The sequence below is a fragment of the Pantherophis guttatus genome, chromosome 7 (genome assembly GCF_059756535.1).
Source record: "Pantherophis guttatus breed Tessera chromosome 7, ASM5975653v1, whole genome shotgun sequence".
NCBI lineage: Eukaryota > Metazoa > Chordata > Lepidosauria > Squamata > Colubridae > Pantherophis > Pantherophis guttatus.
The window spans coordinates 4,152,686-4,176,320 of record NC_142069.1 but is presented as its reverse complement, the minus strand read 5'-3'; the positions used below and the strand labels follow the sequence as shown (position 1 = coordinate 4,176,320).

Sequence of the window (23,635 nt, the reverse complement as noted above, 5' to 3'; positions counted from 1 at the left end):
CGTTTTATGACCCAACTAGGTAACATTATCTGTGTTTAGAAGAGAGGGGGGTTTGTGGGGGGAGGAGGAGGAGTGAGAGGAGGAGGACTGTGGGGTCCTTGCGTTTGGTGGTTTTCTTGCAAACGTTTCATGATCCAACTAGGTAACTTCATCAGTGCTTGAAGGGAGTGAGGGTTTGTGGTGAGGGAGGAGGAGGAGAGGGGGGAAGATGGAGGAGGAGGAAGAAGAGGGAGAAGGAGAAGAGGGAGGAGGAGGAGGAGGAGGAGGAGGAGGAGGAGGAGGAGGAGGAGGAGGAGAAGGAATGGAAGAGGAGGAGGCAGAGGACTGTGGGATAACACCATCAGTGCTAGAAGGGAATGGGATTTACTCTCAGTTTGAATAACTACTAGTGGCTTGCCCTGTCAGTGCTGGTGGTGCCAAGCGACTGGTGTTAAATCAAGGACTCACTGTAAATACTGATGTTGATTACAGCGTTTGAAACACACAAAAGATCAGAGGTCCAGAGTGATTTCGTTCCGATTTTAAGACCAGCTGCAAAATCTTTGCTCCTAGTTGAAAGGGGAAGGCCACTACGACTTTGCAAAGAACCTCGGCAGAGACTCAGGGTTTTGCTACCGAGCCTGTTGCAACGTTTCGCCCAAGAGGGAACGGTTTCTTTTCTTTTCTTTTTTCTTTTCTTTTCTTTTCTTTCTTTTTGGCTGAATGGCCACTGTGTGTAAAAGAATTGGGATTTTATCTTGTTTAATGTTTTGTTGGCCTTCAGGGTGCGATTTGCATATTGCTAGATCTGACATTTTCGATAGCATTTGGTTGTGTGCCATTTTCGTGCCGCTTTGCAGATTTTTTTTTCCCCACTTCGTACAAGCGAGGGTCACCTCCAGGCACAGAACCTTCCCAAATAATCCATTGCGCAGATATTTTGGATATTTTAAAATATCTCATGCATTCCTTAGAGACTTGCTGGTAGGAATACACAAGGCTTTGGATATTTATTTATTTATTTAATAAATTTACAATTTATTAAATTGTGGCCAAAAATATTTAATTACTTTTTAAACTGCTTTTAAATTTTGTATGTTCAGTTTTATTTTGGCTGTTCACCGCCCTGAGTCCTGTTGGAGAAGGACGGTATACAAATTAAATAAAATACTAAAATACTAAATACTATTTATTATCAGATTTTGATCCCCTCCCCCACTTTATTACTTTATAAGTAATTCAAGGTGGTGAACATCCATAATACTCTTTGGCCTCTTATTATCCCTGGAACAACAATCCTGCGAGGTGAGTTGGGATGAGAGAATGACTACCACAAAGTCACCCAGCTGGCTTTCGCCCGAGGCAGGGACTAGAACTCACCGTCTCCTGGTTTCTAGACGAGCACCTTAATTACAAGCCAAATTGCTCTCAAATCCTGCATTTACACTGTAGTCTCCTACATGGCAGGACTAGAACTCACTGTCTCCCGATGATTGGCTCAAAGTCACCCAGCTGCCTTTCATGTCTAAGGCGGAACTAGAACTCACCGTCTCCTGATGATTGGTTCAAAATTACTCAGCTTTCATGCCTAAGGAGGAACTAGAATTCACCGTCTCCCGATGATTGGTTCAAAATTACTCAGCTTTCGTGCCTAAGGAGGAACTAGAATTCACCGTCTCCCGATGATTGATTCAAAATTACTCAGCTTTCGTGCCTAAGGAGGAACTAGAATTCACCGTCTCCCGATGATTGATTCAAAATTACTCAGCTTTCATGCCTAAGGAGGAACTAGAACTCACCATCTCCTGATAATTGGTTCAAAATTACTCGGCTTTCGTGCCTAAGGAGGAACTAGAACTCACCGTCTCCCAATGATTGGTTCAAAATTACTCAGCTTTCATGCCTAAGGAGGAACTAGAACTCACCATCTCCTGATAATTGGTTCAAAATTACTCGGCTTTCGTGCCTAAGGAGGAACTAGAACTCACCGTCTCCCAATGATTGGTTCAAAATTACTCAGCTTTCATGCTTAAGGCAGGACTAGAAATCACCGTCTCCTGGTGATCAGCCCAAAGTAGCCCAGCCAGTTTTCATGCCTAAGGCAGGACTAGAACTCACAGTCTCCTGGTTTCTAGGCCAGCACCTTAACCACTAGGCCAAACTGGCTCTCGTGTCTTGCATTCACACCGTACAGCCTACAGATTTCAATATGAACATTTTAACATAATCCCTGTAAAAGACAGACAGCTGTGTGAAACTCAACCTTTCTAAACTGACACAGAAAGTGAATTCTTGAGTGGAAACTTACTAGAAATTCCAGGCATATTTGCCCTTATTAAGCGTTGCTGCTTTGCAACAATGCCGCAATTAGCTCTATTAATCTCACACTCCGAACTTGAGATCACGCTGACACGCAACACGTTGCTTCATGCGTTTCACGGAATGATAAATTTAGCAGCTCAACCTTATTTAATTCCTCTTTTTTTTTGTTTTTTACAGGCAATTAAGCAAGCTCTTTGTAAGGTACCACGGCTTGCCTTCTATCCTCACGTTCCATTAAACCCAACCCGAAACATCAATGGACGGGGTGCTTTTCTTTCATCTCAGGAGTGATTTACACAGCAAACTGAACTCAAAAGAAAATCTGTTTAGTAATTTAAATGCGTAAAAGAGCGCTGAAATTCCAAAAGGACAATTTTAAAAACACATTCGTTTTTTCGGTAGTAAAGCAAGAAAGCACGATGGCCTTTAATTTCATTCCAATAATTGGAAGCCCGTTCCCGATGGGACCTTTTTAGAGGATCTTAGAAAAAATCCTATATCGCGTTTAGTCTTAAATTAATCATATTGTAATACAGGTAGTCCTTGATGGCAGGCCTGGAAGCCATCTTTTTCGTTGGATCTTCAGGCCTGCCACATTTCCTCCTGTGGAAAACTGGAAGGGGGGGATTGTATGGAGCATAGATGATATGTGTACTCATAATAACATTCCTTTCTCAGAGAGTCAAGGCCATCTTGCCCTGCACCTGGAAGGTTGGAACTGGGAGGCATCTCCAGTTGCGACGATGCTTTGATTGGACCATGTGATGGACAAGCAGGTGCTGGGCAGAGACTCGGACTTTCCTTCAGGTGGGGAAAACCTGGAAGCTTTCAGATTTGGGTTTTCCCAGATGTGCCAATACGAAATCTCTAATAAAGTGGACCTTTGAGGAAACTCAAGTCTCGGAGTTTTCTTTCATTGCGGGTGTTCCTTGGAACCCTGACATTCGACTTACGACCAAAATTGAGCCCATAATTTCCATTGCTAAGTAAGATAGCCGTTAAGTGAATTTTGGCCCATTTTATATCCTTTCTTGCCATAGCTGTGCCAAAATTTCTGTCATTAAGCAAGATAGCTGTTAAGCAAATTTTGGCCCATTTTACAACTGTTCTTGCCGCAGCTGTTAAACGAATCACGGCAGTTGTTAAGTTAGTAACACGGTTGTTAAGTGAATCCGGCTTCCCCCTTGACTTGGCTTGTCATAAGGTCGCAAAAGGGAGATCCCATGACCCCAGGATGCTACAACCGTCATAAGTCATAAGTCACTTTTTCCAGGGTTGTTGTAACTTCAAATGGCCACTAAATAAACTGTTTTAGCCTGCACTTTTAAAGACAGCATTAATTCCAATTTTAATCATCGAATTAAGGATTGGAAAAGGGATTTCTGTAAAAGTTCCCTTTTCCAGGTTCTCAGAGGGTGCTTTTCACTGGGTCCCTGATTTACAACCCTTCGTTTACCAACCTTTCAAAGTTACATTGCCGCTGAAACAAAGCGACTTACGAGCGTTGCAGCGTTTCTATGGCCGCGTCATTTAAATTCAGACGCTTCGCAACTGGCCTGCATTTATGACCAAAGGATGCTCCAGTCTAAAAACATGACGGAGGAAGATGGTTTCTGGGAAGAATTAGTCTCAGCAGATCGACCGAGGCTGAAGGGTCAAAGCTACACCGTTCCTGCAATTACAGGATCTTCATTTAGCCCTCTGGGGAATAATAAAAGAGAATTTTACCTGCCCTGCCCCATTAAAGGAAAATTGCAATGGCTGATTTAAAATGGCTTTTCCCCCCCCCCTTCCTCTCGATGAGGATGGGGGAAACGTTCGGCTCTGGAATCCAGTGAGGACAGCAGCAGTGTTTTCAAAATAACAATAGCTCTTAGACCTATACACTGCTTCACAGTGCTTTTACAGCCCTCTCTAAGCAGTTTACAGAGTCAGCCTTTTGCCCCCAACAATCTGGGTCCTCATTTTACCCACCTGGGAAGGATGGAAGGCTGAGTCAACCTTGAGCCAGTCAGGATTGAACTCCTGGCTGTCGGCAGAGTTAGCCTACGATACTGCATTCTAACCACTTTGCCACCATGGCCCTTCCTTCCTTCCATCCATCTTTTCCTTCCTTCCTTCCTTCCTTCCTTCCTTCCTTTCTCCTTCCTCCTTTCCTTCCTTCCTCCTCCCTTCCATCCATCCATCCATACTTTTCCTTCCTTCCTTACTCCCTCTTTCTCCTTCCTTCCTTCCTTTCTCCTTCCTCCTTTCCTTCCTTCCTCTTCCTCTTTCTCCTTCCTTCCTCCTTCCTCCTTCCCTTCCTTCCTCCTCCCTCCCTCCTCCCTTCCATCCATCCATCCATCCATCCATACTTTTCCTTCCTTCCTTACTCCCTTCCTCCTTCTCCTTCCTTCCTTCCTTCCTTCCTTCCCTCCCTCCCAAGCAATAGCAATTAGACCTATATACCGCTTCACAGTGCTTTTACAGCCCTCTCTGTTTACACAGTCAGCCTATTGCCTCCAACCATCTGGGTCCTCATTTTACCCACCTCGGAAGGATGGAAGGCTGAGTCAACCTTGAGCTGGTGAGAATTGAACTGCTGGCTGTCGGCAGAGTTAGCCTACGATACTGAATTCTAACCACTGTGCCACCACGGCCCTTCCTTCCTTCCTTCCTTCCTTCCTTCCTTCCTTCCTTCCTTCCTTCCTTCCTTCCTTTCTTCCTCTTTCTCCTTCCTTCCTTCCTCTTCCTCTTTCTCCTTCCTTCCTTCCTCCTTTCTCCTTCCCTTCCTTCCTCCTCCCTCCCTCTCTTCCATCCATCCATCCATCCATCCATCCATCCATCCAACTTTTCCTTCCTTCCATCCATCCAACTTTTCCTTCCTTCCTCCCTTCCTCTTTCTCCTTCCTTCCTCTTTCTCCTTCCTTCCTCTTTCTCCTTCCTTCCACGCTGCTGGCTGGGGGATTCTGGGAGTTGAAGTCCACCCATCTTGAAGCTATCAAGGTTGAGAAACCCTGCTCTAGGCCATTTCGATCCAAACACTTTCTTGAAAAAAATCACAATGGCAACCTGTATTACACTTCCATGGCACAGGATGATGGGTAAGGGGTGCAACGGCTTCACCCTGGCATTTAGGGGCAAGCAAAGCAAAATAAAAAGGGATAAACAAGTTTTTTTTTTTAAAAAAAGATCTTTCTTACTTGAATCGGGATTTGACCTCGTTCACAGCTTTCTCGTATTGTTCTGTGGTGACTTTGTAGAATTGTGAGCTCTGTAGAAAAAGCAGGGGAGAAAAAGAGAGAAGAAATTAAATATAAACACCCCAAAAAGCAAATGAGAAACGGGGACAATATTTATAGAGTGGAGATTCATCGTTCATGCAATTCTCGAAGAGATATTTGGGCGTATCAATGCTTGTACATTCAAGCACGGCCACAGGCAGACCCACACGAAGTGTTGTTTTCGTATTTATTAGATTTTTAAAAAAATCCAAACTTAACTTACTTTATAATTCAATCTAGCAAACATTCCTAATATTCCTCCAATTTTCTCCATAACAACCCTGTGAGGTGGGTTGGGCTGAAAGAGAGGGACTGGCCCAAAGTCACCAGCCGGCTTTCATGCCTAAGGCAGGACTAGAATTCCCTATCTCCTGTTGATTGGCCTAAAGTCACCCAGTTGGCTTTCATGCCTAAGGCAGGACTAATAATAATAATAATAATAATAATAATAATAATAATAATAATAATAATAATAATAATAATAATTTTATTTCTATATCGCCCTTCTCCCGAAGGACTCAGGGCGGTGTACAGCCTATTTAAAAACACAAGACAAAACAGCAATTAAAATTTAAAATGATTAAATAATTTGGCTCAATTAAAACCCCAGAAATTTAAAATACCCCAATTTAAAACTATTTTGTTGATAGCCCGGCCTGGCGGAACAACAGGGTCTTGAGTGCACAGCGAAATACACGGAGGTCGGAGATCTTACGTATTTCCGGGGGCAGTTCATTCCACAGGGCTGGGGCTCCCACAGAGAAGGCCCTCCCCCTGGGTGTCACCAGCCGACATAACTTGGCCGATGGCACCTTGAGGAGACCCTCTCTGTGGGAGCGGACTGGTCGGTGGGAGGCTATTGGTGGCAGAAGTCGGTCTCGGAGGTACCCGGGTCCTATGCCATGGAGCGCTTTAAAGGTGGTAACCAACACCTTGAATCGCACCCGGAAGACCACCGGGAGCCAGTGCAGCTCGCGCAGGAGGGGTGTCACGTGGGCACAATGAGTTGCGCCCATAACCACCCGCGCGGCCGCATTCTGGACCAGCTGGAGCCTCCGAGTGCTCTTCAAGGGGAGCCCCATGTAGAGAGCATTACAATAGTCCGACTAGAACTCACTGTCTCCTTGTGATTGGCCCAAAGTCATCTAGCTGGCTTTCAAGCCTAAGGCAGGACTAGAATTCCCTATCTCCTGTTGATTGGCCTAAAGTCACCCAGTTGGCTTTCATGCTTAAGGCAGGACTAGAACTCACTGTCTCCTGGTAATTGGCCTAAAGTCACCTAGCCAGCTTTCATGTCTAAGGCAGGACTAGAATTCCCTGTCTCCTGTTGATTGGCCTAAAGTCACCCAGCCGGCTTTCATGCCTAAGGCAGGACTAGAACTCACCGTCTCCTGGTAATTGGCCCAAAGTCACCCAGTTCCCTTTCATGCCTAAAGCAGGAACTAGAATTCCCTATCTCCTGTTGATTGGCCTAAAGTCACCCAGCCGGCTTTCATGCCTAAGGCAGGTCTAGAACTCACCGTCTCCTGGTATTTGGCCCAAAGTCACCCAGCCGGCTTTCATGCCTAAGGCAGGTCTAGAACTCACCGTCTCCTGGTATTTGGCCCAAAGTCACCCAGCCGGCTTTCTTGCTCAAGGCAGGACTAGAACTCACAGATTCCTTCTCTCTAGGCCAGCACATTAACCACTACCAAAAACGGACTCTTTAGTTCCAATGAGTTGACCAGAAAACACACACAATCCACCTTCTTTCCAATTCAGCTCCACATTTCTCTCCTCCCCACCCCACCCCACCGCTCCTTCAGCTTGGATTTCCTCTTGGTACCTTTTTCATTGGGGGCCCTCTTCCTTTAGCTGGGTTTCCTCTTCTCCCGGGCTTTTCCATCCTCAGCCCCAGCCAGGCCCTACCTCTGGTCCTACCACGTGTGACCCTCAAGGACTGCTGGTCTCCAGGTTCAGTTGAGTTTCCCAACTGAACCTTCATGACATCACAAAGGCCTTGGCAACCGCAAACACACAGCCCGCAGCATCGGCAAGCTTTGGCCATGCTCACAGCCCTCAAGCGGACTCCTAAATAATTTGGCCAAGTCACTCTTGTGAGTAAAAACAGTCTTTTGGGGCACCCTGTATTTATTCGGTTCTACAGATAGTCCTCGACTTACAACGCTTCATTTAGTGACTGTTGCAACAGCACTGAAAAAAAGTCAAGCGATCGATCAATTAGAATAGAATTAGAATTAGAATAGCCAGGTTCCACCTAATTTGTACTCGTGTCTTTGGTTTATACCTGCCCAGGTGTAAAACCTTGCTTTTCTTCAGATTAAATTTCATGTTGCTGGATGGGGCCCATTGTTCAAGTCTGTCGAGATCTTTTCGGATCCTGAGCTGGTCTTCTGGGGTGTTGGCTGTTCCTGCCACCTTAGTGTCATCTGCAAATTTGATCAGTTCCCCTTCTATTCCCTCATCTAAGTCATTTATGAAGAAGATATTGAAGAGTACTGGGCCTAAGACGGAACCTCGTTGTACCTCACTGCTTATTACTTATGTAACGTATGACCATTTTGCGCACTTACAAACCTGTGAAGCATTCTTGTGACCGTGTGATCAAAATCCAGACGCTTGGCAACTGCTTCGTAGTTATGACTTATTGTGTCCCGCGATCACGTGATTCCCCTTTGACGACCTTCTGACGAGCTAAATCGATGGGGAAGCCGGATTCCCTCAACAACCGGGTTACTAACTTTTCAAACCGCAACGATTCAATTTAAGAGCTGTGGCAAGAAAGGTCGTAAAGCGGGGCAAAACTCAACCAACGTCTCCCTTAACAAGCAGACGTTTTGGGGCTCGACCGCGGTTGTTAAATCGAGGACGGCCTGTTCTTGGAGCAAGGAATAAAGGGAGGATGCGCGAAGGGCCCCTGTTCGCGGTTGTGAGGTAAAACGGAGTGAACGGCAGTGAGGTAAATAACTTGACGAAAAACTAGGTGCTCTCTGATACGGGCAGTTCTCGATTTATGACCAATGAGCCTCCTTGGGGCAGTCTCGTCGCAGATTCAGTTCCAACGGCAGTCCCCTGTCCCCCGTGATCATGCGTCCGCAGCTACGACGTTGGCAAACGTCTCGCCTTTACAACCGTACGCAGTGTCCCATGGTCGTAGGACTGTGTCCGTTGGAAAAAAAAAAGGCATTTGCTTCCAGTTTTGGGTTAAAACGTGCCTATATTGAATTATTTGGTTTGCTTAACAGCCGTGGCGTTCTCTTTACGACCGCTGCCATTCGTTTTACAACCTCTGCAGAGAAGGTCATAAAATCAGGTTGGTCGCTCGGTTTTCAATCCATCGGAATTGAGCTGGAAGGAATGACCTTGGAGGTCTTCTAGTCCAACCCCCTGCTCAAGCAGGAGACCCTGTCCCATTTCAGAGAAAGAAGTAATGTAATCAGAATAGAGCCCTGAAGGGACCTTGGAGGTCATCTAGTCCAGCCCCCTGCTCAAGAAGGAGACCCTGTGTTGTGACCAAGGCCCAAGTAGTGATTACCAAACACAATTCAGTCCTCAACAAACTTTATTTTATTAAAATAGCTGAGAATTAATTCATTCTCAGCTTAGTCCAAAACAAAATTCTTAATAACCAGCCCGTCGGCCTTATCACCAACCTTTGATGTCTTTGGCAACCTGCCAAAGGCTTTTCTTGGCAGAAACCCCACAAAGTTCAAGAGACGCTGACAAGAAGCACTGGAATCAACGTTGCTTTTCTACAAAGAACTCAACGGCTCGTTGCTGCTCTTTTGAGCCTTATGGGAGGGCCTTATCTTCTGGCCTTACTCCTGAGTCGTCCTTTTTGCTTCAGCTGCTCTTGCCTTCTGACAGCTTTTCAAATGCGTGCACTAGGAACAGGCTCCTCCTGTTCCTCTTCCTCTCTGCTGTCCGCCTCTGGAGGCTCTGGAGTCAGCGCATCACTCCCAGATGACTCCAGGACTGGCCCATTGTCCTCCCCAGCCTCCTCACTATCCGACTCTGCTGCCAGCTCCGCAGGTTGTGACGGACCACAACACCCTATCCTATTTCAGACAAACATGTAATGTAATCAGAATAGAGCCCAGAAGGGACCTTGGAGGTCTTCTAATCCAACCTCCTGCTCAAGCAGGAAACCCTACCCCATTTCAGACAAATGGCTGTTCAGCCTCTTCTTGAAAATTTCCAGTGACAGAGCACCCAACATCTGGAGGCAAGCTGTTCCACCGGTTAATTGTTCTCACTGTTAGGAAGTTTCTCCTTAGTACTAAGTTGCTTCTCTCCTTGATTCATTTCCATTCATTGCTTCTTGTCCTGCCTTCTGGTGCTGTTCTGTCCCCCTTCCTCACACAGGCAAATGTAATACCAAGCACGCCTGCCAATATTTTATTAGGTAAACAGATTAGGATTCTTGGCAGACCAAGGTTTTGGCAGCAGACTGCCGAATGCCTGCCAAGACTGTTTTCACTCCCATAAAGCAGAAGAGGACTTATCTTCAGTCCGTTCCAGGAGCAACAAATTATCCACCAGACAAGAGTTTAGTCAATGTTCAGTCCAAAATATATCCAAGCCGAATTTCAGAGATCACGATGTGACTTTCAGGGTTTAACTTTGTCTGTCGCAAAGCCTGAAGAGCAATCCCACCCACTTTTATTCCTGGTGGGGCGTGGCTCCGTGACTCAGCTCAATCTCTGGCCCTCCCATGCCTCTTCCCTTGCTGCGCACGCTTCTCCCTCCGACGCTGCCTGGGATCAAGCCAGGATTCATCATCCTCGCTCCCTATCAATTGGTGCTCCGATATGCCTTCCTCCTGGCACATCCCAAGCTGTTCCTCCTGGCCTTCAGATGGAACCTGAGGCATTGCCAGAGAGGAGGGTCCTGGAGAGGGAGGCCTTGGCAGTTCCTCCCCATCACCTTCTGAGTCCTCTTCCTCGGGAAGGGACAGGCTCGGGAGTCAGGGTCACAACAGATGCTTTGAAAAATAGGTTGACCCCCTCTATTTTGTGGCAACCCCCTCAAATGGGTAAGCCCACTTGGGTTACCTGATTTATGATTGTCACGACTTAGGACCGTGATGGGCAGGTTCCATTACGGTCGTGACTCGAGAACTTCCCGTAGAATCTTCTGCTATGTATCATATCAAAATCACAACTTGATGAAACAAGAAGCTAGAAAATCAAAATCACAGGCAGAAGTGAAAAAAACTCCTGTCTTTAGATGTACATTTAGTCCTCAACTTACAACAGATCACTTAGTGACCGTTCAAAGTTACAATGGCACCGAAAAAAGCGACTTATGACTGGTTTTCACACTTATGACCGTCTGTAGCATCCTCATGGCCACGTGATCCAACTTGGCAATGGATTCGTATTTATGACCGTCGCAGCATCCCGGGGGGGGGTCACGTGATCCCCTTTCGCGACCTTCCGGCGAGCAAAATCAATGGGGAAGCCAGGTTCACTTAACAACGGCGTGGCTCATTTAACAACCGCAGTGATTCACTTAACAACGGTGGCAAGAAAAGTCGTAAAACGGGGGCAGAATTCACTTAACAACCATCTTGCTTCATAACCAAAAATGTTGGGCTCCATTGTGGCCGTGAGCTGAGGACTACTTCAGTGACGTCTCAAAGATAAAATGCCACTTGGAAAACAAAATAACAGGACAAATATTTGATGATCTGATTTTTAATGATCGCAGCTCTCTGCTACCGCTCTGATAATTCGCTGGGGATCTGGCAAAAATTATTGTAAAAAAAAAAAAAAAAAACAACATTACACCAAGGAGACGAAGAATGCAGCACAATTGTGTTGCAGGCAGGCCTCTGTGTCTTTTACACAAATTATAATAAATTGCGGAACGGATGCGACAGTCAAAAGGCCGCACGAAGATTAAACAGAACAAGAGAGTCTCTACCTGCCCCCCCCCCATTCATTCATCTGCCTCCGACATCAACTTTCCTGGGGTAGTTTATTTCTTCATAAATCGCTGTCGGCCGGTTAGAAAAATGGAAAATGAAAATCTTGTTTAACTTGCTGTCACACAATCACAACACACACACACACACACACAACTTCTGGATTTACCAATGGGGCTCATCCTAGGACAATCACACCCAGGTGGCTCAAAGACCCCGTAAAATCGATGGGGATGCGATTAGACGCAGGCGGATGGAGGGCCGGAGGGGGGGGCAGATGGACGGGTGTCCCCCCCCCCCCGTTTGAGATGATGAATCACCCCTTCTCAACCTGCCCTCCGTTCTGATGCTAACGCTGCCCAACCACTCATAGCGAGAGCCATTCATCTCCCTTCGGCCTGATCAATAAAGATGGAACACAACAGTTGTAAAGATCGATCGCAATTTTTTATCATTTTAAAGCACGGAGGCACGTCTTTGGACACAAAAGCAATATTTTTTGCATGCCGTCTGGGTTTCTTCTCTTTCTTTCTTTCTTTCTTTCCCTCCCTCCTTTCCTTCCTCCTTTCACTTCCATTCGTCTCCTTCCCTCTCTCTCCCTCCCTCTTCTTTCCTTTCTCTCCCTCCCTCCCTCCTTTCCTTTCTCCTTTCCTTTCACTTCCATTCCTCTCCTTTCTCTCCTTCTCTCTCTCTCCCTCCCTTTTCTTTCCTTTCTCTCCCTCCCTCCCTCCTTTCCTTCCCTTTCCTTCTCTCGTCTTCCTTTCCTTTCCCTTTCCTTTCCCTTCCTTTCTCTCCCTCCCTCTTCTTTCCTTTCTCTCTCTCCCTCCCTCCTTTCCTTTCTCCTTTCCTTTCACTTCCATTCCTCTCCTTTCTCTCCTTCCCTCTCTCTCCCTCCCTCTTCTTTCCTTTCTCTCCCTCCCTCCTTTCCTTTCTCCTTTCCTTTTACTTCCATTCCTCTCCTTTCTCTCCTTCTCTCTCTCTCCCTCCCTTTTCTTTCCTTTCTCTCCCTCCCTCCTTTCCTTCCTCTCTTTCCTTCTCTCGTCTTCCTTTCCTTTCCTTTCCCTTCCTTTCTCTCCCTCCCTCTTTCCTTTCCTCCTCCCTTCCTCTCTCTCTCTCCTTCTCTTTCCCTTTCTCCTTCCTTCCTTCCTTCCTTCCTTCCTTCCTTCCACCATTTGAATAAGCTGCTACACATATTGAGCATCCTTTTATCGTTGTTTATTTATTTATGCGTCATACTTCTTAACCACCCATCCTCCCTCTGATTTAGCTTCAGCTTAGTTAAATGATATGGTTTTTTTTACTTGGAATTCTACTGAGTTGTGCATATAGACATACTTTCTCAATGGATGAAGGGTTTTATTTTGTCTTTTTTCCCCCCACTCGCCTTTAAAAGAAGAAATCTAGAACTATATAAATGTTGGATAGAAATATCCTGATTACTTTAATAGAGCTGGCTGTTAAAAATTACATTAACGTCCAGGCTTCTAATATATTGGCAGGGAAAAAAACCATAGCTCCTTTTTTCCCTGTTAGTTAATTGAATCTCTCCCTTAATAAGGCAATAAATTACAGTGTATAGTAGTTTCAGGTTAAAAAATACCTGCTCGGGGAAAATGACAGCGATACCTTATCCTGGATCAGTGCAGTAGAAAAATAAAATATCTTTCACGTTTTCTAGAGCAGGTTCAGTTCTAAATAGAGAGAAAATTGTAAGGAATTCTACTCCTCTTTTTGTTGCTGTACTGTACACACTGAAAACACATACGCTGAGCTGAAAGCTAGTTTTGCAATCTCCCCAATTTTAGCCATGGCTTGTGGTTAGTATGGGGCAAATAACCTTAAAAATATCTTATCTATCTTATCAATTTATCTTATCTATGCTACCAACCTGCCTTCCATGGAGGACCTGTCTGCTGCACGAGTCAAAAAGAGGGCTGTGAAAATATCTACAGACCCCTCACATCCTGGACATAAACTGTTTCAACTCCTGCCCTCAGAACGACGCTATAGAGCACTGCACCCCAGAACAACTAGACACAAGGACAGTTTTTTTCCCAAACACCATCATTCTGCTAAACAAATAATTCCCACAACACTGTCAAACTATTCACTAAGTCTGCACTACTATTAATCTTCTCATCCTTCCTATTACTTATCTCCTCCCACTTATGACTATGTCCTTGTTACTTGTATCTCTACCATTTATATTGTTTTATTTGTTTCCTAGTATGATTTGATTGCTTATTTAGTAACCTATGACTATCACTAAGTGTTTTATGATTCTTGATGAATGTATTTTATTTTTCTTTATGTACACTGAAAGCATATGCACCAAAGACAAATTCCTTGTGTGTCCAATCACACTTGGCCAAAAAATGAAAAATTCTATTCTATTCTATTCTATTCTATTCTATTCTATTCTATTCTATTCTATTCTATTCTATTCTATTCTATTCTATTCTATTCTATTCTATTCTTCCATTCCATTCCATTCCATTCTCTTCTCTGTATCTACTTATTTCTCTCTCCCTCTACTGTATCTATCTACTTATCTAATCTACCTACCTACCCAGTTTCCCCCAAAATAAGACATCCCCTGATAATAAGCCCAATCAGGCTTTTGACCGCATGGCAATAAGGCCAAGCGCTTATTTCAGGGTTCAAAAAAATATAAGACAGGGCCTTATTTTCGGGGAAATACGGTACCTATCTACTGTATCTACTTATCTTTCCTCCCTCTCTATCTACTGTATCTATCTAATCTAATCTACCTACTACCTATCTACTGTATCTATCTACTGTAACTACTTATCTCTACCTCTCTCCCCCTCTCTACTGTATCTATCTACTTATCTAATCTACCTACCTACCTATATTGATTTATCTATCTACTGTATCTACTTATCTCTCTCTCTACTTATATAATCTACCTACCTACCTACTATCTATCTATCTATCTATCTATCTATCTATCTATCTATCTATCTATCTATCTTATCAACTTATCTATCTATCTATCTATCTATCTATCTATCTATCATCTATCTATCTATCTATCTATCTATCTATCATCTATCTATCTATCTATTTATCTATCTATCTACCATCTATCTATACCTACCTGCCTGCCTGCCTGCCTGCCTGCTTGCCTGCCTATCTATCTATCTATCTATCTATCTATCTATCTATCTATCTATCTATCTTATCGACTTCTCTCTCTATCTACTGTATCTATCTACTTATCTAATCTACCTACCTACCTATATTGATTTATCTATCTACTGTATCTACTTATCTCTCTCTCTACTTATATAATCTATCTATCTATCTATCTATCTATCTATCTATCTATCTATCTATCTATCTATCTATCTATCTTATCGACTTATCTATCTATCTATCTATCTATCTATCTATCTATCTATCTATCTATTTATCTATCTATCTATCTACCATCTATCTATACCTACCTGCCTGCCTGCCTGCCTGCCTGCCTGCCTGCCTGCCTGCCTGCCTGCCTGCCTGCCTGCCTGCCTGCCTGCCTATCTATCTATCTATCTATCTATCTATCTATCTATCTATCTATCTATCTATCTATCTATCTAATCTACCTCTCTATCTCTCCATCCATCCATATTCACTAATTTAACAACTACAGTGATTCACTTAACTGTGCCAAGGGAAGTCATAAAATGGGACGTACTTAACAAATGTTTCACTTAGCAACATTAATTCTCAGCCCACCTGTGATCGTAACCCGAGGACTGCCTGTCTTTCATCTGTGCACACCTTCCAATGCGTGAGTCCTGATTTATCATCAAATGCTCTCTCAGGGGTGCCATGATTTAAATGGAAGCCAACGTCTCTTTTTTCCAAGCCTGGTTAAAAACAGGTAATGTAATATAACACCTCGTTGAATTCCGGTTTGAAACCAGCCGAGGAGTTCACGTTTTTTCAGCGGTTGCTACACCCCAAAGATAACTAACCAATCAATCTGACATGCACGGCTCCTTCAATCTACAAGAGGAATGCTCTGAAATGCATTGCATATTAAGGGAGCCGCAACCCTTAAAAAAGCGGCATCTCAAAATCTAATCGACAAACGGGAAAAGTGTGAAACGAAACGGATTTGCAAAAGGCTAGAAAGCCTTCGCGTTGGATTGCAGAAATCCCAAAATTCGAAACATGTTCGGCCTCAGGGCATTTTGCGCCCCTCCACAAAGGATCCCATGTTCTCTATACAGCTAGTCCTCGACTTACAACGGTTCATTTAGTGACCGTTCAGGGTCACGACACAACTTAAAAAAAAAATGACCTTCGCACCTACGGCCGTTGCAGCATTTCCAATGGTCACGTGATCCAAAATTCAGCCACTTGGGCCACTGACTCGTATTTACGACGGTTGCAGTGTGCAGGGGTCACGTGATCCCCTTCTGTGACCTTCTGGGAAGCAAAGTCAATGGGGGAAGCCAGATTCACTTAACAACCGTGTGACTCACTTAACAATTGCAATGATTCACTTAATTTAGATGATTAGCTAATCCTGAGAGATCGAATTATAACACCCATCCCATTGCAATCCTATCACTCCATATTATGGTGATTATATCATGGGTATATCTTAATTTATTATCTCCTATGTAGTATTGTCCACATATGTTTTAGATAGATAGATAGATAGATAGATAGATAGATAGATAGATAGATAGATAGATAGATGATAGATGGATGGCTACATAAAGATATACAGAGAGAGAGAGTGAGTGAGTGATGGATAGATATAGATAGATAGACAGACAGAGACAGACAGACTGACGGATGATAGATATAGATAGATAGATAGATAGATAGATAGATAGATAGAAGATAGATAGATGGGATAGATATAGATAGATATACAAAAAGAGAGAGACAGACAGAGAGAGAGATATGGATGGATGGATGGATGGATAGATAGATGGATGGATGAACAGATGGATACATATAGATATACAGAGAGAGAGTGTGTGATAGATAGATATAGATAGACAGAGATAGACTGACAGATGATAGATGATAGATAGATAGATAGATGATAGATAGCTATAGATAGATAGATATAGATAGATAGAAAGATATATAGATAGATGATAGATAGATAGGATAGAGATAGATAGATAGATAGATAGATAGATAGATAGATAGACAGACAGACAGATAGATAGATAGATATACACATGCATGTTCATACATACATACCTACACACACACATACATATACTGACACTTTATTTAAACTAAATTTGTAAATTTGTGATGGCATGACCTTTGTAGATGCTGTACGCTAAATAAAGGAAATCCACTTAACAATTGTGGCAAGAAAGGTCATAAGGTGGGACCGAGCTCACTTAAAAACTGTCTCGCTTAACAACAGAAATTTTGGGCTCAATTGTGATCATGCATTAAGAATTATTGTATCTTCCCCATTTTCACTTGGACGTTGTTTCTTCTTCTACGAGTACTGAGTCTATACCCATGATGGCGAACCAGTGGGCTCAGCTCCGGCGTGCGTCAGCTGATTTTCGGGCCTTCTGGGCCCACCAGAAGTACGGAAACAGGTTGTTTCCTGACACAGGAGGGCCTCGGGGGGGGAAGGCCCGTTTTTCTCTCTCACTTGGTTCCAGAGCCTTTCTAGGAGTCTGGGGAGGGCGAAAACGGCCTTCCCCACTCCCCCCGGAAGCCCTCCGGAGGCCAAAAATGGCCCCTGGGATGGTGGGAAAGGCCGTTTTCGCCCTCCCCAGAATCCTAGAGAGGCTTTGGAGGCTGGGGACAGCAAAAAACATGCCTTTTGGTCTCACCGGAAGTTGGCAAACGGGCCGTTTCTGGCCTCTGGAGGGCCTCTGGGGGTGGGGAAGGCTGTTTTCCCCCTCCCCAAACTCCTACTAAGGCTCTGGAACTAAGTGAGAGAGAAAATCGGACCTACCAGGCCATCACGTGCCAGGAGCTAAGTGGGGGGGGGGTCATGTGTGCATGCACGGAGGTCGGGCGCAAAGAATTATGGGTTTGGGCACACACGCACGTGACCCCCCCCATACCCCCTCTCCTGGCACGCGATGGCAAAAAGGTTAGCCATCACTAGTCTATACCATAAATCTAATAAATAAACAAATACGATACGATACAATGCAATATAATCTATACCAGTGGTGAAATCCAATTTTTTTTACTACCGGTTCTGTGGGTGTGGCTTGGTGGGTGTGGCTTGGTGGGCGTGGCAGAGGAAGGATATTGCCAAATCTCCATTCCCACCCCACTCCAGGGGAAGGATACTGCAAAATCCCCATTCCCTCCCCACTCCTGGGGGAAGGATATTGCCAAATATCCATTCCCACCCCACTCTGGGGCCAGCCAGAGGTGGCATTTGCCGGTTCTCCGAACTACTCAAAATTTCTGCTACCGGTTCTGTAGAACCTGTTAGAACCTGCTGGATTTCATCCCTGATCTATACGAGATTTTCTCCAGGGTGACAATACACGTATGGAAGAGTGTTCAAAGTAAAAGTGCTCTTAGCTCAGTTTCGGGGTCGAGAATCATCTCCTGGAAGATCAAACTCCTGAAAGGTCTTAAATCCATTTCCGAACCTCACAAACACAGCAACTGTTATTTCTCAACAGGATGAGAAAACAAGCAGAGCTGAGCCAAGCATTAATGTGTCTCAAAGAGATTAGAGCTCTGGCTAAAAAGCCCTTTCCTTCAATAATTCAGAATTAAATGCCCCCGCCCCACCAACTTCAAGATTACAGGATGGATGCTATCAATCCCATCCGATGTGTAAATCAAAATAAGAGAGGAATGAAAACTTCAGTGTCTTTTCCATTATTTTAATGGAGAATTGGAGTCAACTTATTCTCCAAAGCCCCTGAGGGCAGGACAAGAAACAACGGATGGAAACTAATCAAGGAGAGAAGCAACCTAAAAATAAGGAGAAATTTCCTATCAATGAGAACAATTAACCAGTGGACCAATTCGCCTTCAGAAGTCGTGGGTGGCTCCATCACTGGAGGTTTTTAAGAAGAGATTGGACAACCATTTGTCTGAAATAGTATAGAGTCTCCTGCTTCAGTAGGGGGTTGGACTACAAGATCTCCAAGGTCCCTTCCATCTCCGTTATTCTCCAAAGCTCCTGAGGGCAGGACAAGAAGCAACGGATGGAAACTCATCAAGGAGAGAAGCAACCTAGAACTAAGGAGAAATTCCCTGACAGTGAGAACAATTGATCAGTGGAACAACTTACCTTCCAGAAGTTGCAAATGCTCCAACACTGGAAGTTTTTAAGAAGATGTTGGATGACCATTTGTCTGAAGTGGTGTAGGGTTTCCTGCCTAAGCAGGGGGTTGGACTAGAAGACCTCCAAGATCCCTTCCAACTCTGTTATTCTGCTATTTTTATAAGCCAGCTTGATCCTCCGAGGGTCAAAACATATTTAAAGTTATAGAATGGAATGGAATGGAATGGAATGGAATGGAATGGAATAGAATAGAATAGAATAGAATAGAATAGAATAGAATAGAATAGAATAGAATAGAATAGAATAGAATAGAATAGAATAGAATAGAATAGAAAATGTGGAGTGGAGAGTGGAGTGGAGTGGAGTGGAGTGGGATAGGATAGGATAGGATAGGATAGGATAGGATAGGATAGGATAGGATAGGATAGGAGAGGAGAGGAGAGGAGAGGAGAGGAGAGGAGAGGAGAGAAGAGAAGAGAAGAGAAGAGAAGAGAAGAGAAGAGAAGAGAAGAGAAGAGAAGAGTTGGAAGGGAACCTTGGAGGTCTTCTAGTCTAACCCCCTGCTTAGGCAGGAAACCCTACACCACTTCAGACAAATGGTTATCCAACATTTTCTTAAAAACTTCCAGTATTGGAGCATTTACAACTTCTGGAGGCAAGGAGTTCCACTGGTTAATTGTTCTCAGTGTCAGGAAATTTTTCCTTAGTTCTAGGTTGCTTCTCTCCATGATTACCGTAGTTTCATTCTTCTTTTTGGCACCTAAACCTATTTTAAGCCCGACTAAAGCCCGAGCGTTCTCATAAGTCTAAGGCCGGGGTCAAAGAGCCACAAAAGTTTTAACCGGAAGCCCCCCGTTCAATTCTGGAGCCGACTGGAAGTCTGGTTCCCTCACCACAGAGTCTCCACCTAGCGCAGCGTCCTTTTTCCTCTACCTGTCCTACCCAAAAGCCCTATCGATTTTGGAGCTGACCGGCGACAGGGAGCCACAGCAGAGGGATGAAAGAGCCACATGCGGCTCCAGAGCTGCGGGTTGCCAACCCCTGGTCTAAGGGGGAAGGTCTGTTTATCCCTCTTGTTAAGATATGGGTGCTTCGTTTCGCCATTAGAGAATTCACTGCCTGGCTAATATTTGGAGGTGCTCAAGAAAATGAAAATATTTCATCAAAGGATATACCGATTTCCGCAGGCCTTGTAGCAATTCACTCAAGCATCTCATCTGCATGTAATTGAAAGGCAAGTCTGTTTAATACGGGGAATGTGCTCAATGTTCGGCACATGGTTAGGCAAACAATGATATTTAAACATGCTTTGATGATAGGATGCCTGATCAGAGTCAACGGTGTTTACAACTGTTTCCTCCCCGCTCTTTGGCATGGGAGGGGGGGGGTTGTACCGGCAATATTGCACAACACAAAACCCGGTCGTACGAAGTTACGAATGTTTGCAGTTCTTTTATTACAGCAAAGCTCCTCGTCGTTTCCCCCGTTGCTTTGAGAAAGCTCCCGAGATTTAATTGGCAAGTGGGAACTTTTTATTGTTCGCTCTTGAATAATATGCGCGCGGCAGACTGCGAGGCCCATTAGCAGCAGAAATGGCACATCTATAACAATGCCAGGCAGCTACTAAACTTTCTCCCGTGGGATGCTGGCTGATTCTGTACCTTCAAATGGGCTGAAGAAAATATATATATATATATAACCAAAGATCTACATATATATAAATATTTTCTCAGGTTTTCGCGGGTGTTTGTATGTAGGTCTTTGGTTATTCGGGTCTTCTCCCACGTAAAATTGGAAGTGTCTTGGCGACGTTTCGACGAAGTCTCATTCGTCATCTTCAGGCTGGTGTTCTCGGCTTCGTGCTTCCAGGAGCAATGTGTGTGATCGCAGCTGTATCTTCCTTTTAACTGCCAGTGGGGGTGTGAACTGATTGGGTGGAAGCTTGGCTGTGTTCTGGTGGGTGGAGGTGTGTTCTGATTGGTTGGGGGTTTGGCTGTGCTCTGATTGGATGGGGGGTTGGTTGTGCTCTGATTGGATGGGTGTGTTCTGTTTAGGTGGGGGCTTGGTTGTGCTCGGGTTAGTCTAAGTAGCAGGGGGATTTGAGCTGGTGAGCTTTGTTGCTGATGTTTGGCTTCGTGTTTGTGGCCGTGCTATCTCTTCATGTTGGGTGTCAGTCTGCTTCATGTATGGATTGGAGGGGTTTAAAGTGGCTAATGATGCAGCTGTGGTCTGGCTTCTGGTCCGTGGTCGTGCCTGATCATCACATCATCGCATATATATATGCGAGGATTTAATTTGCAGTTGCAATGAAGTTGACCCAATGGGGTGAGTCTATCCCTTAAGGGGAGCCATTGCAAAGTGGAGTGGGGTTTAATGACCCAAGATGCTTCTTTTAAGGGTCTCTTCCATGACTTGCAAAATCTGGGGGTCCTGGTTGCTCTCTGAGCTTGGTTGTTTTCTTGTGAACGTTTCATGACCCAACTAGGTAACATCATCAGTGCTGGAAGGGGCTTGTGCGGCATATAAATAGAGAGCAAACCCCACTCCCTCCTAGCACTGATGATGCTACCTAGTTGGGTCATGAAATATCTCCAGGAAAACCACCAAGTTCAGAGAGCACCAAGGACCCCCACATTTCAACCCAGATCTACAAATATCCCCCCTCCCCCCCTTTTTTTGTATTTCTGAAATCAGGTTCCCCTTAAGTCTCCTGGTGATTATTGGCCCAAATGTAACCCAACCAGCTTTCATGGATAAGAGGCATAGAGGGATAGGGACTCTTATTTGGAGTTACCTGAACCATGAGATGGGCAGAAGAATGAAAGAGAGGATGAGGGAGGGAGGAGGGAGGGAGGGAGGGGGAAGAGAAAGAGAGAGAAAGAGGAAGGAAGGAAGGAAGGCAGAAAGAGAAAGAGAGAAAGAGAGGAAGGAAGGAAGGGAGAGAAAATGGGGAAGGAAAGAAAGAAAGACAGAAAGAAAGAAAAAGAAAAGAAAGAGAGAGAGAGAGTGGGAAGGAGGGAGGGAGGGAGAGACAAAGAGAGAAACAGGTGGAAAGAAAAAGAGAGGGAGACCAAGAGAGGGAGAGAGAGAGAGAGAAAGACAGAGAAAGAAAAAAAAGAGGGAGGGAGGGAGGGAGGGAAAAGAGAGAAACAGGTGGAAAGAAAAAGAGAGGGAGACCAAGAAAATGGGAGAGAGAGAGAGAGAGAAAGAGAAAGAGAAAGAAAGAAAGAAAGAAAGAAAGAAAGAAAGAAAGAAAAGAAAGAAAGAAAGAAAGAAAGAAAGAGGGAGGGAGGGAAAAGAGAGACAGATGGAAAGAAAAAGAGAGGGAGACCAAGAGAATGGGAGAGAAAGAGAAAGAAAGAAAGAAAGAAAGAAAGAAAGAAAGAAAGAAAGAAAGAAAGAGGGAGGGAGGGAGGGAAAAGAGAGACAGATGGAAAGAAAAAGAGAGGGAGACCAAGAGAATGGGAGAGAGAGAAAGAGAAAGAAAGAGAGAGAGAAAGAAAGAAAGAAAGGAAGGAAGAAAGAGGGAGGGAAAAGAGAGACAGATGGAAAGAAAAAGAGGGAGACCAAGAGAATGGGACAGAGAAAGAAAGAAAGAAAGAAAGAAAGAAAGAAAGAAAGAAAGAAAGAAAGAAAGAAAGAAAGAAAGAAAGAAAGAAAGAAAGAATGAATTCTGGGAGTTGAAGGCCACCGATCATAAAGTTGCCCAGCCCTGCTCCAGATTTCCTGCCCTGGACCTGGCACAACAGAGGAAAACCATTTATTTATTCCCAAGGAAAATAAGAACCGAGTTTCTCGCTTATGGTTCCTGCTTAAAACAGCAGAGTCCAAAGGTGATTTATACGGATTTCTGGGACAGGCAGTGGGGAAAGGAGAGAGCCAAGGAGAGAATAAAAGCCGTGGCCGTGAGTAGATTTCTCAAGCAGAAGACCCAAAGAGATTGAGGGGATTTCTGTGTGTGTGTGTGTGTGTGTGTGTGTGTGTGTGCATGCCAATAGGTGCAGCTTGCTTGAAGCACTGTAGTAGTGAGGAAACAGTCAAGCCAAATGTGGACATCGAAAAAAAAGAGATTTTTAGTAAAAGAGAGGGGAAAAAATTCTACGGAAAAGTCATAATACCTTCTATGTACCTATCGCCATCTAGAGCAGTGCTTCTCAATCTCCACCAGATTAAGGTAAAGGGAACTTCAACTCCCAGAATTCCTTCAGCCTGCACACTGGCTGGAGGGATTCTAGGAGTTGAAGTCCAGCTACCTTAACCTGGCTGAGAATCAGAAACACTATTTTAGAGCCTCTGGAGTAGAGCAGTTTATAGGAGAGGGAGAGGGAGAGAGAGAGAGAGGGAGAGAGAGAGAGACAGAGAGAGAGGGGGGGGAGAGACAGGGAGAACGAAAGAATTAAGTAGGCTAACTTGATTAGACAGGTAGGCAGGCAGGTAAATAAATAGGTAGATAAACAGATAGGATGGATGGATGGATGGTAGACTGGATGCAGGGATGGATAGATGGATGGATGGATGGTAAACTGGATGGATAGATGGATGGTAGGCTGGATGGAGGGATGGATGCAAGGATGGATGGATGCAAGGATGGAGGGATGGATGGATGGTTGGATGGATGGATGGTGGGTTGGATGGATGGATGGATGGACAAACAGGCAGGATGGATGGATGGATGGATGGATGGATGGATGGATGGTAGGGTGGATGGAGGGATGGATGCAAGGATGGATGGATGGATGGATGGATGGATGGATGGTAGGCTGGATGGAGAGATGGATAGATGGATGGATGGATGGATGGTAGGATGGATGGAGGGATGGATGGGTGGATGGTAGGCTGGATGGATGGATGGTAGGCTGGCTGGCTGGCTGGCTG

General features: G+C 44.6%; 1 protein-coding gene across 2 annotated transcripts in view; it reads right to left on the bottom strand.

Moving 5' to 3' along the window:
* Nucleotides 1-23,635, bottom strand: part of CHCHD3 (coiled-coil-helix-coiled-coil-helix domain containing 3) — a 203,070-nt gene that overhangs the window by 26,484 nt on the left and 152,951 nt on the right. For both annotated transcript variants that reach the window (XM_034420781.2, XM_087873565.1), the window contains one exon: nt 5,484-5,554. In XM_034420781.2, the coding sequence (XP_034276672.2) occupies nt 5,484-5,554 (71 nt within the window). The remainder of the gene's footprint in view (nt 1-5,483; nt 5,555-23,635) is intronic.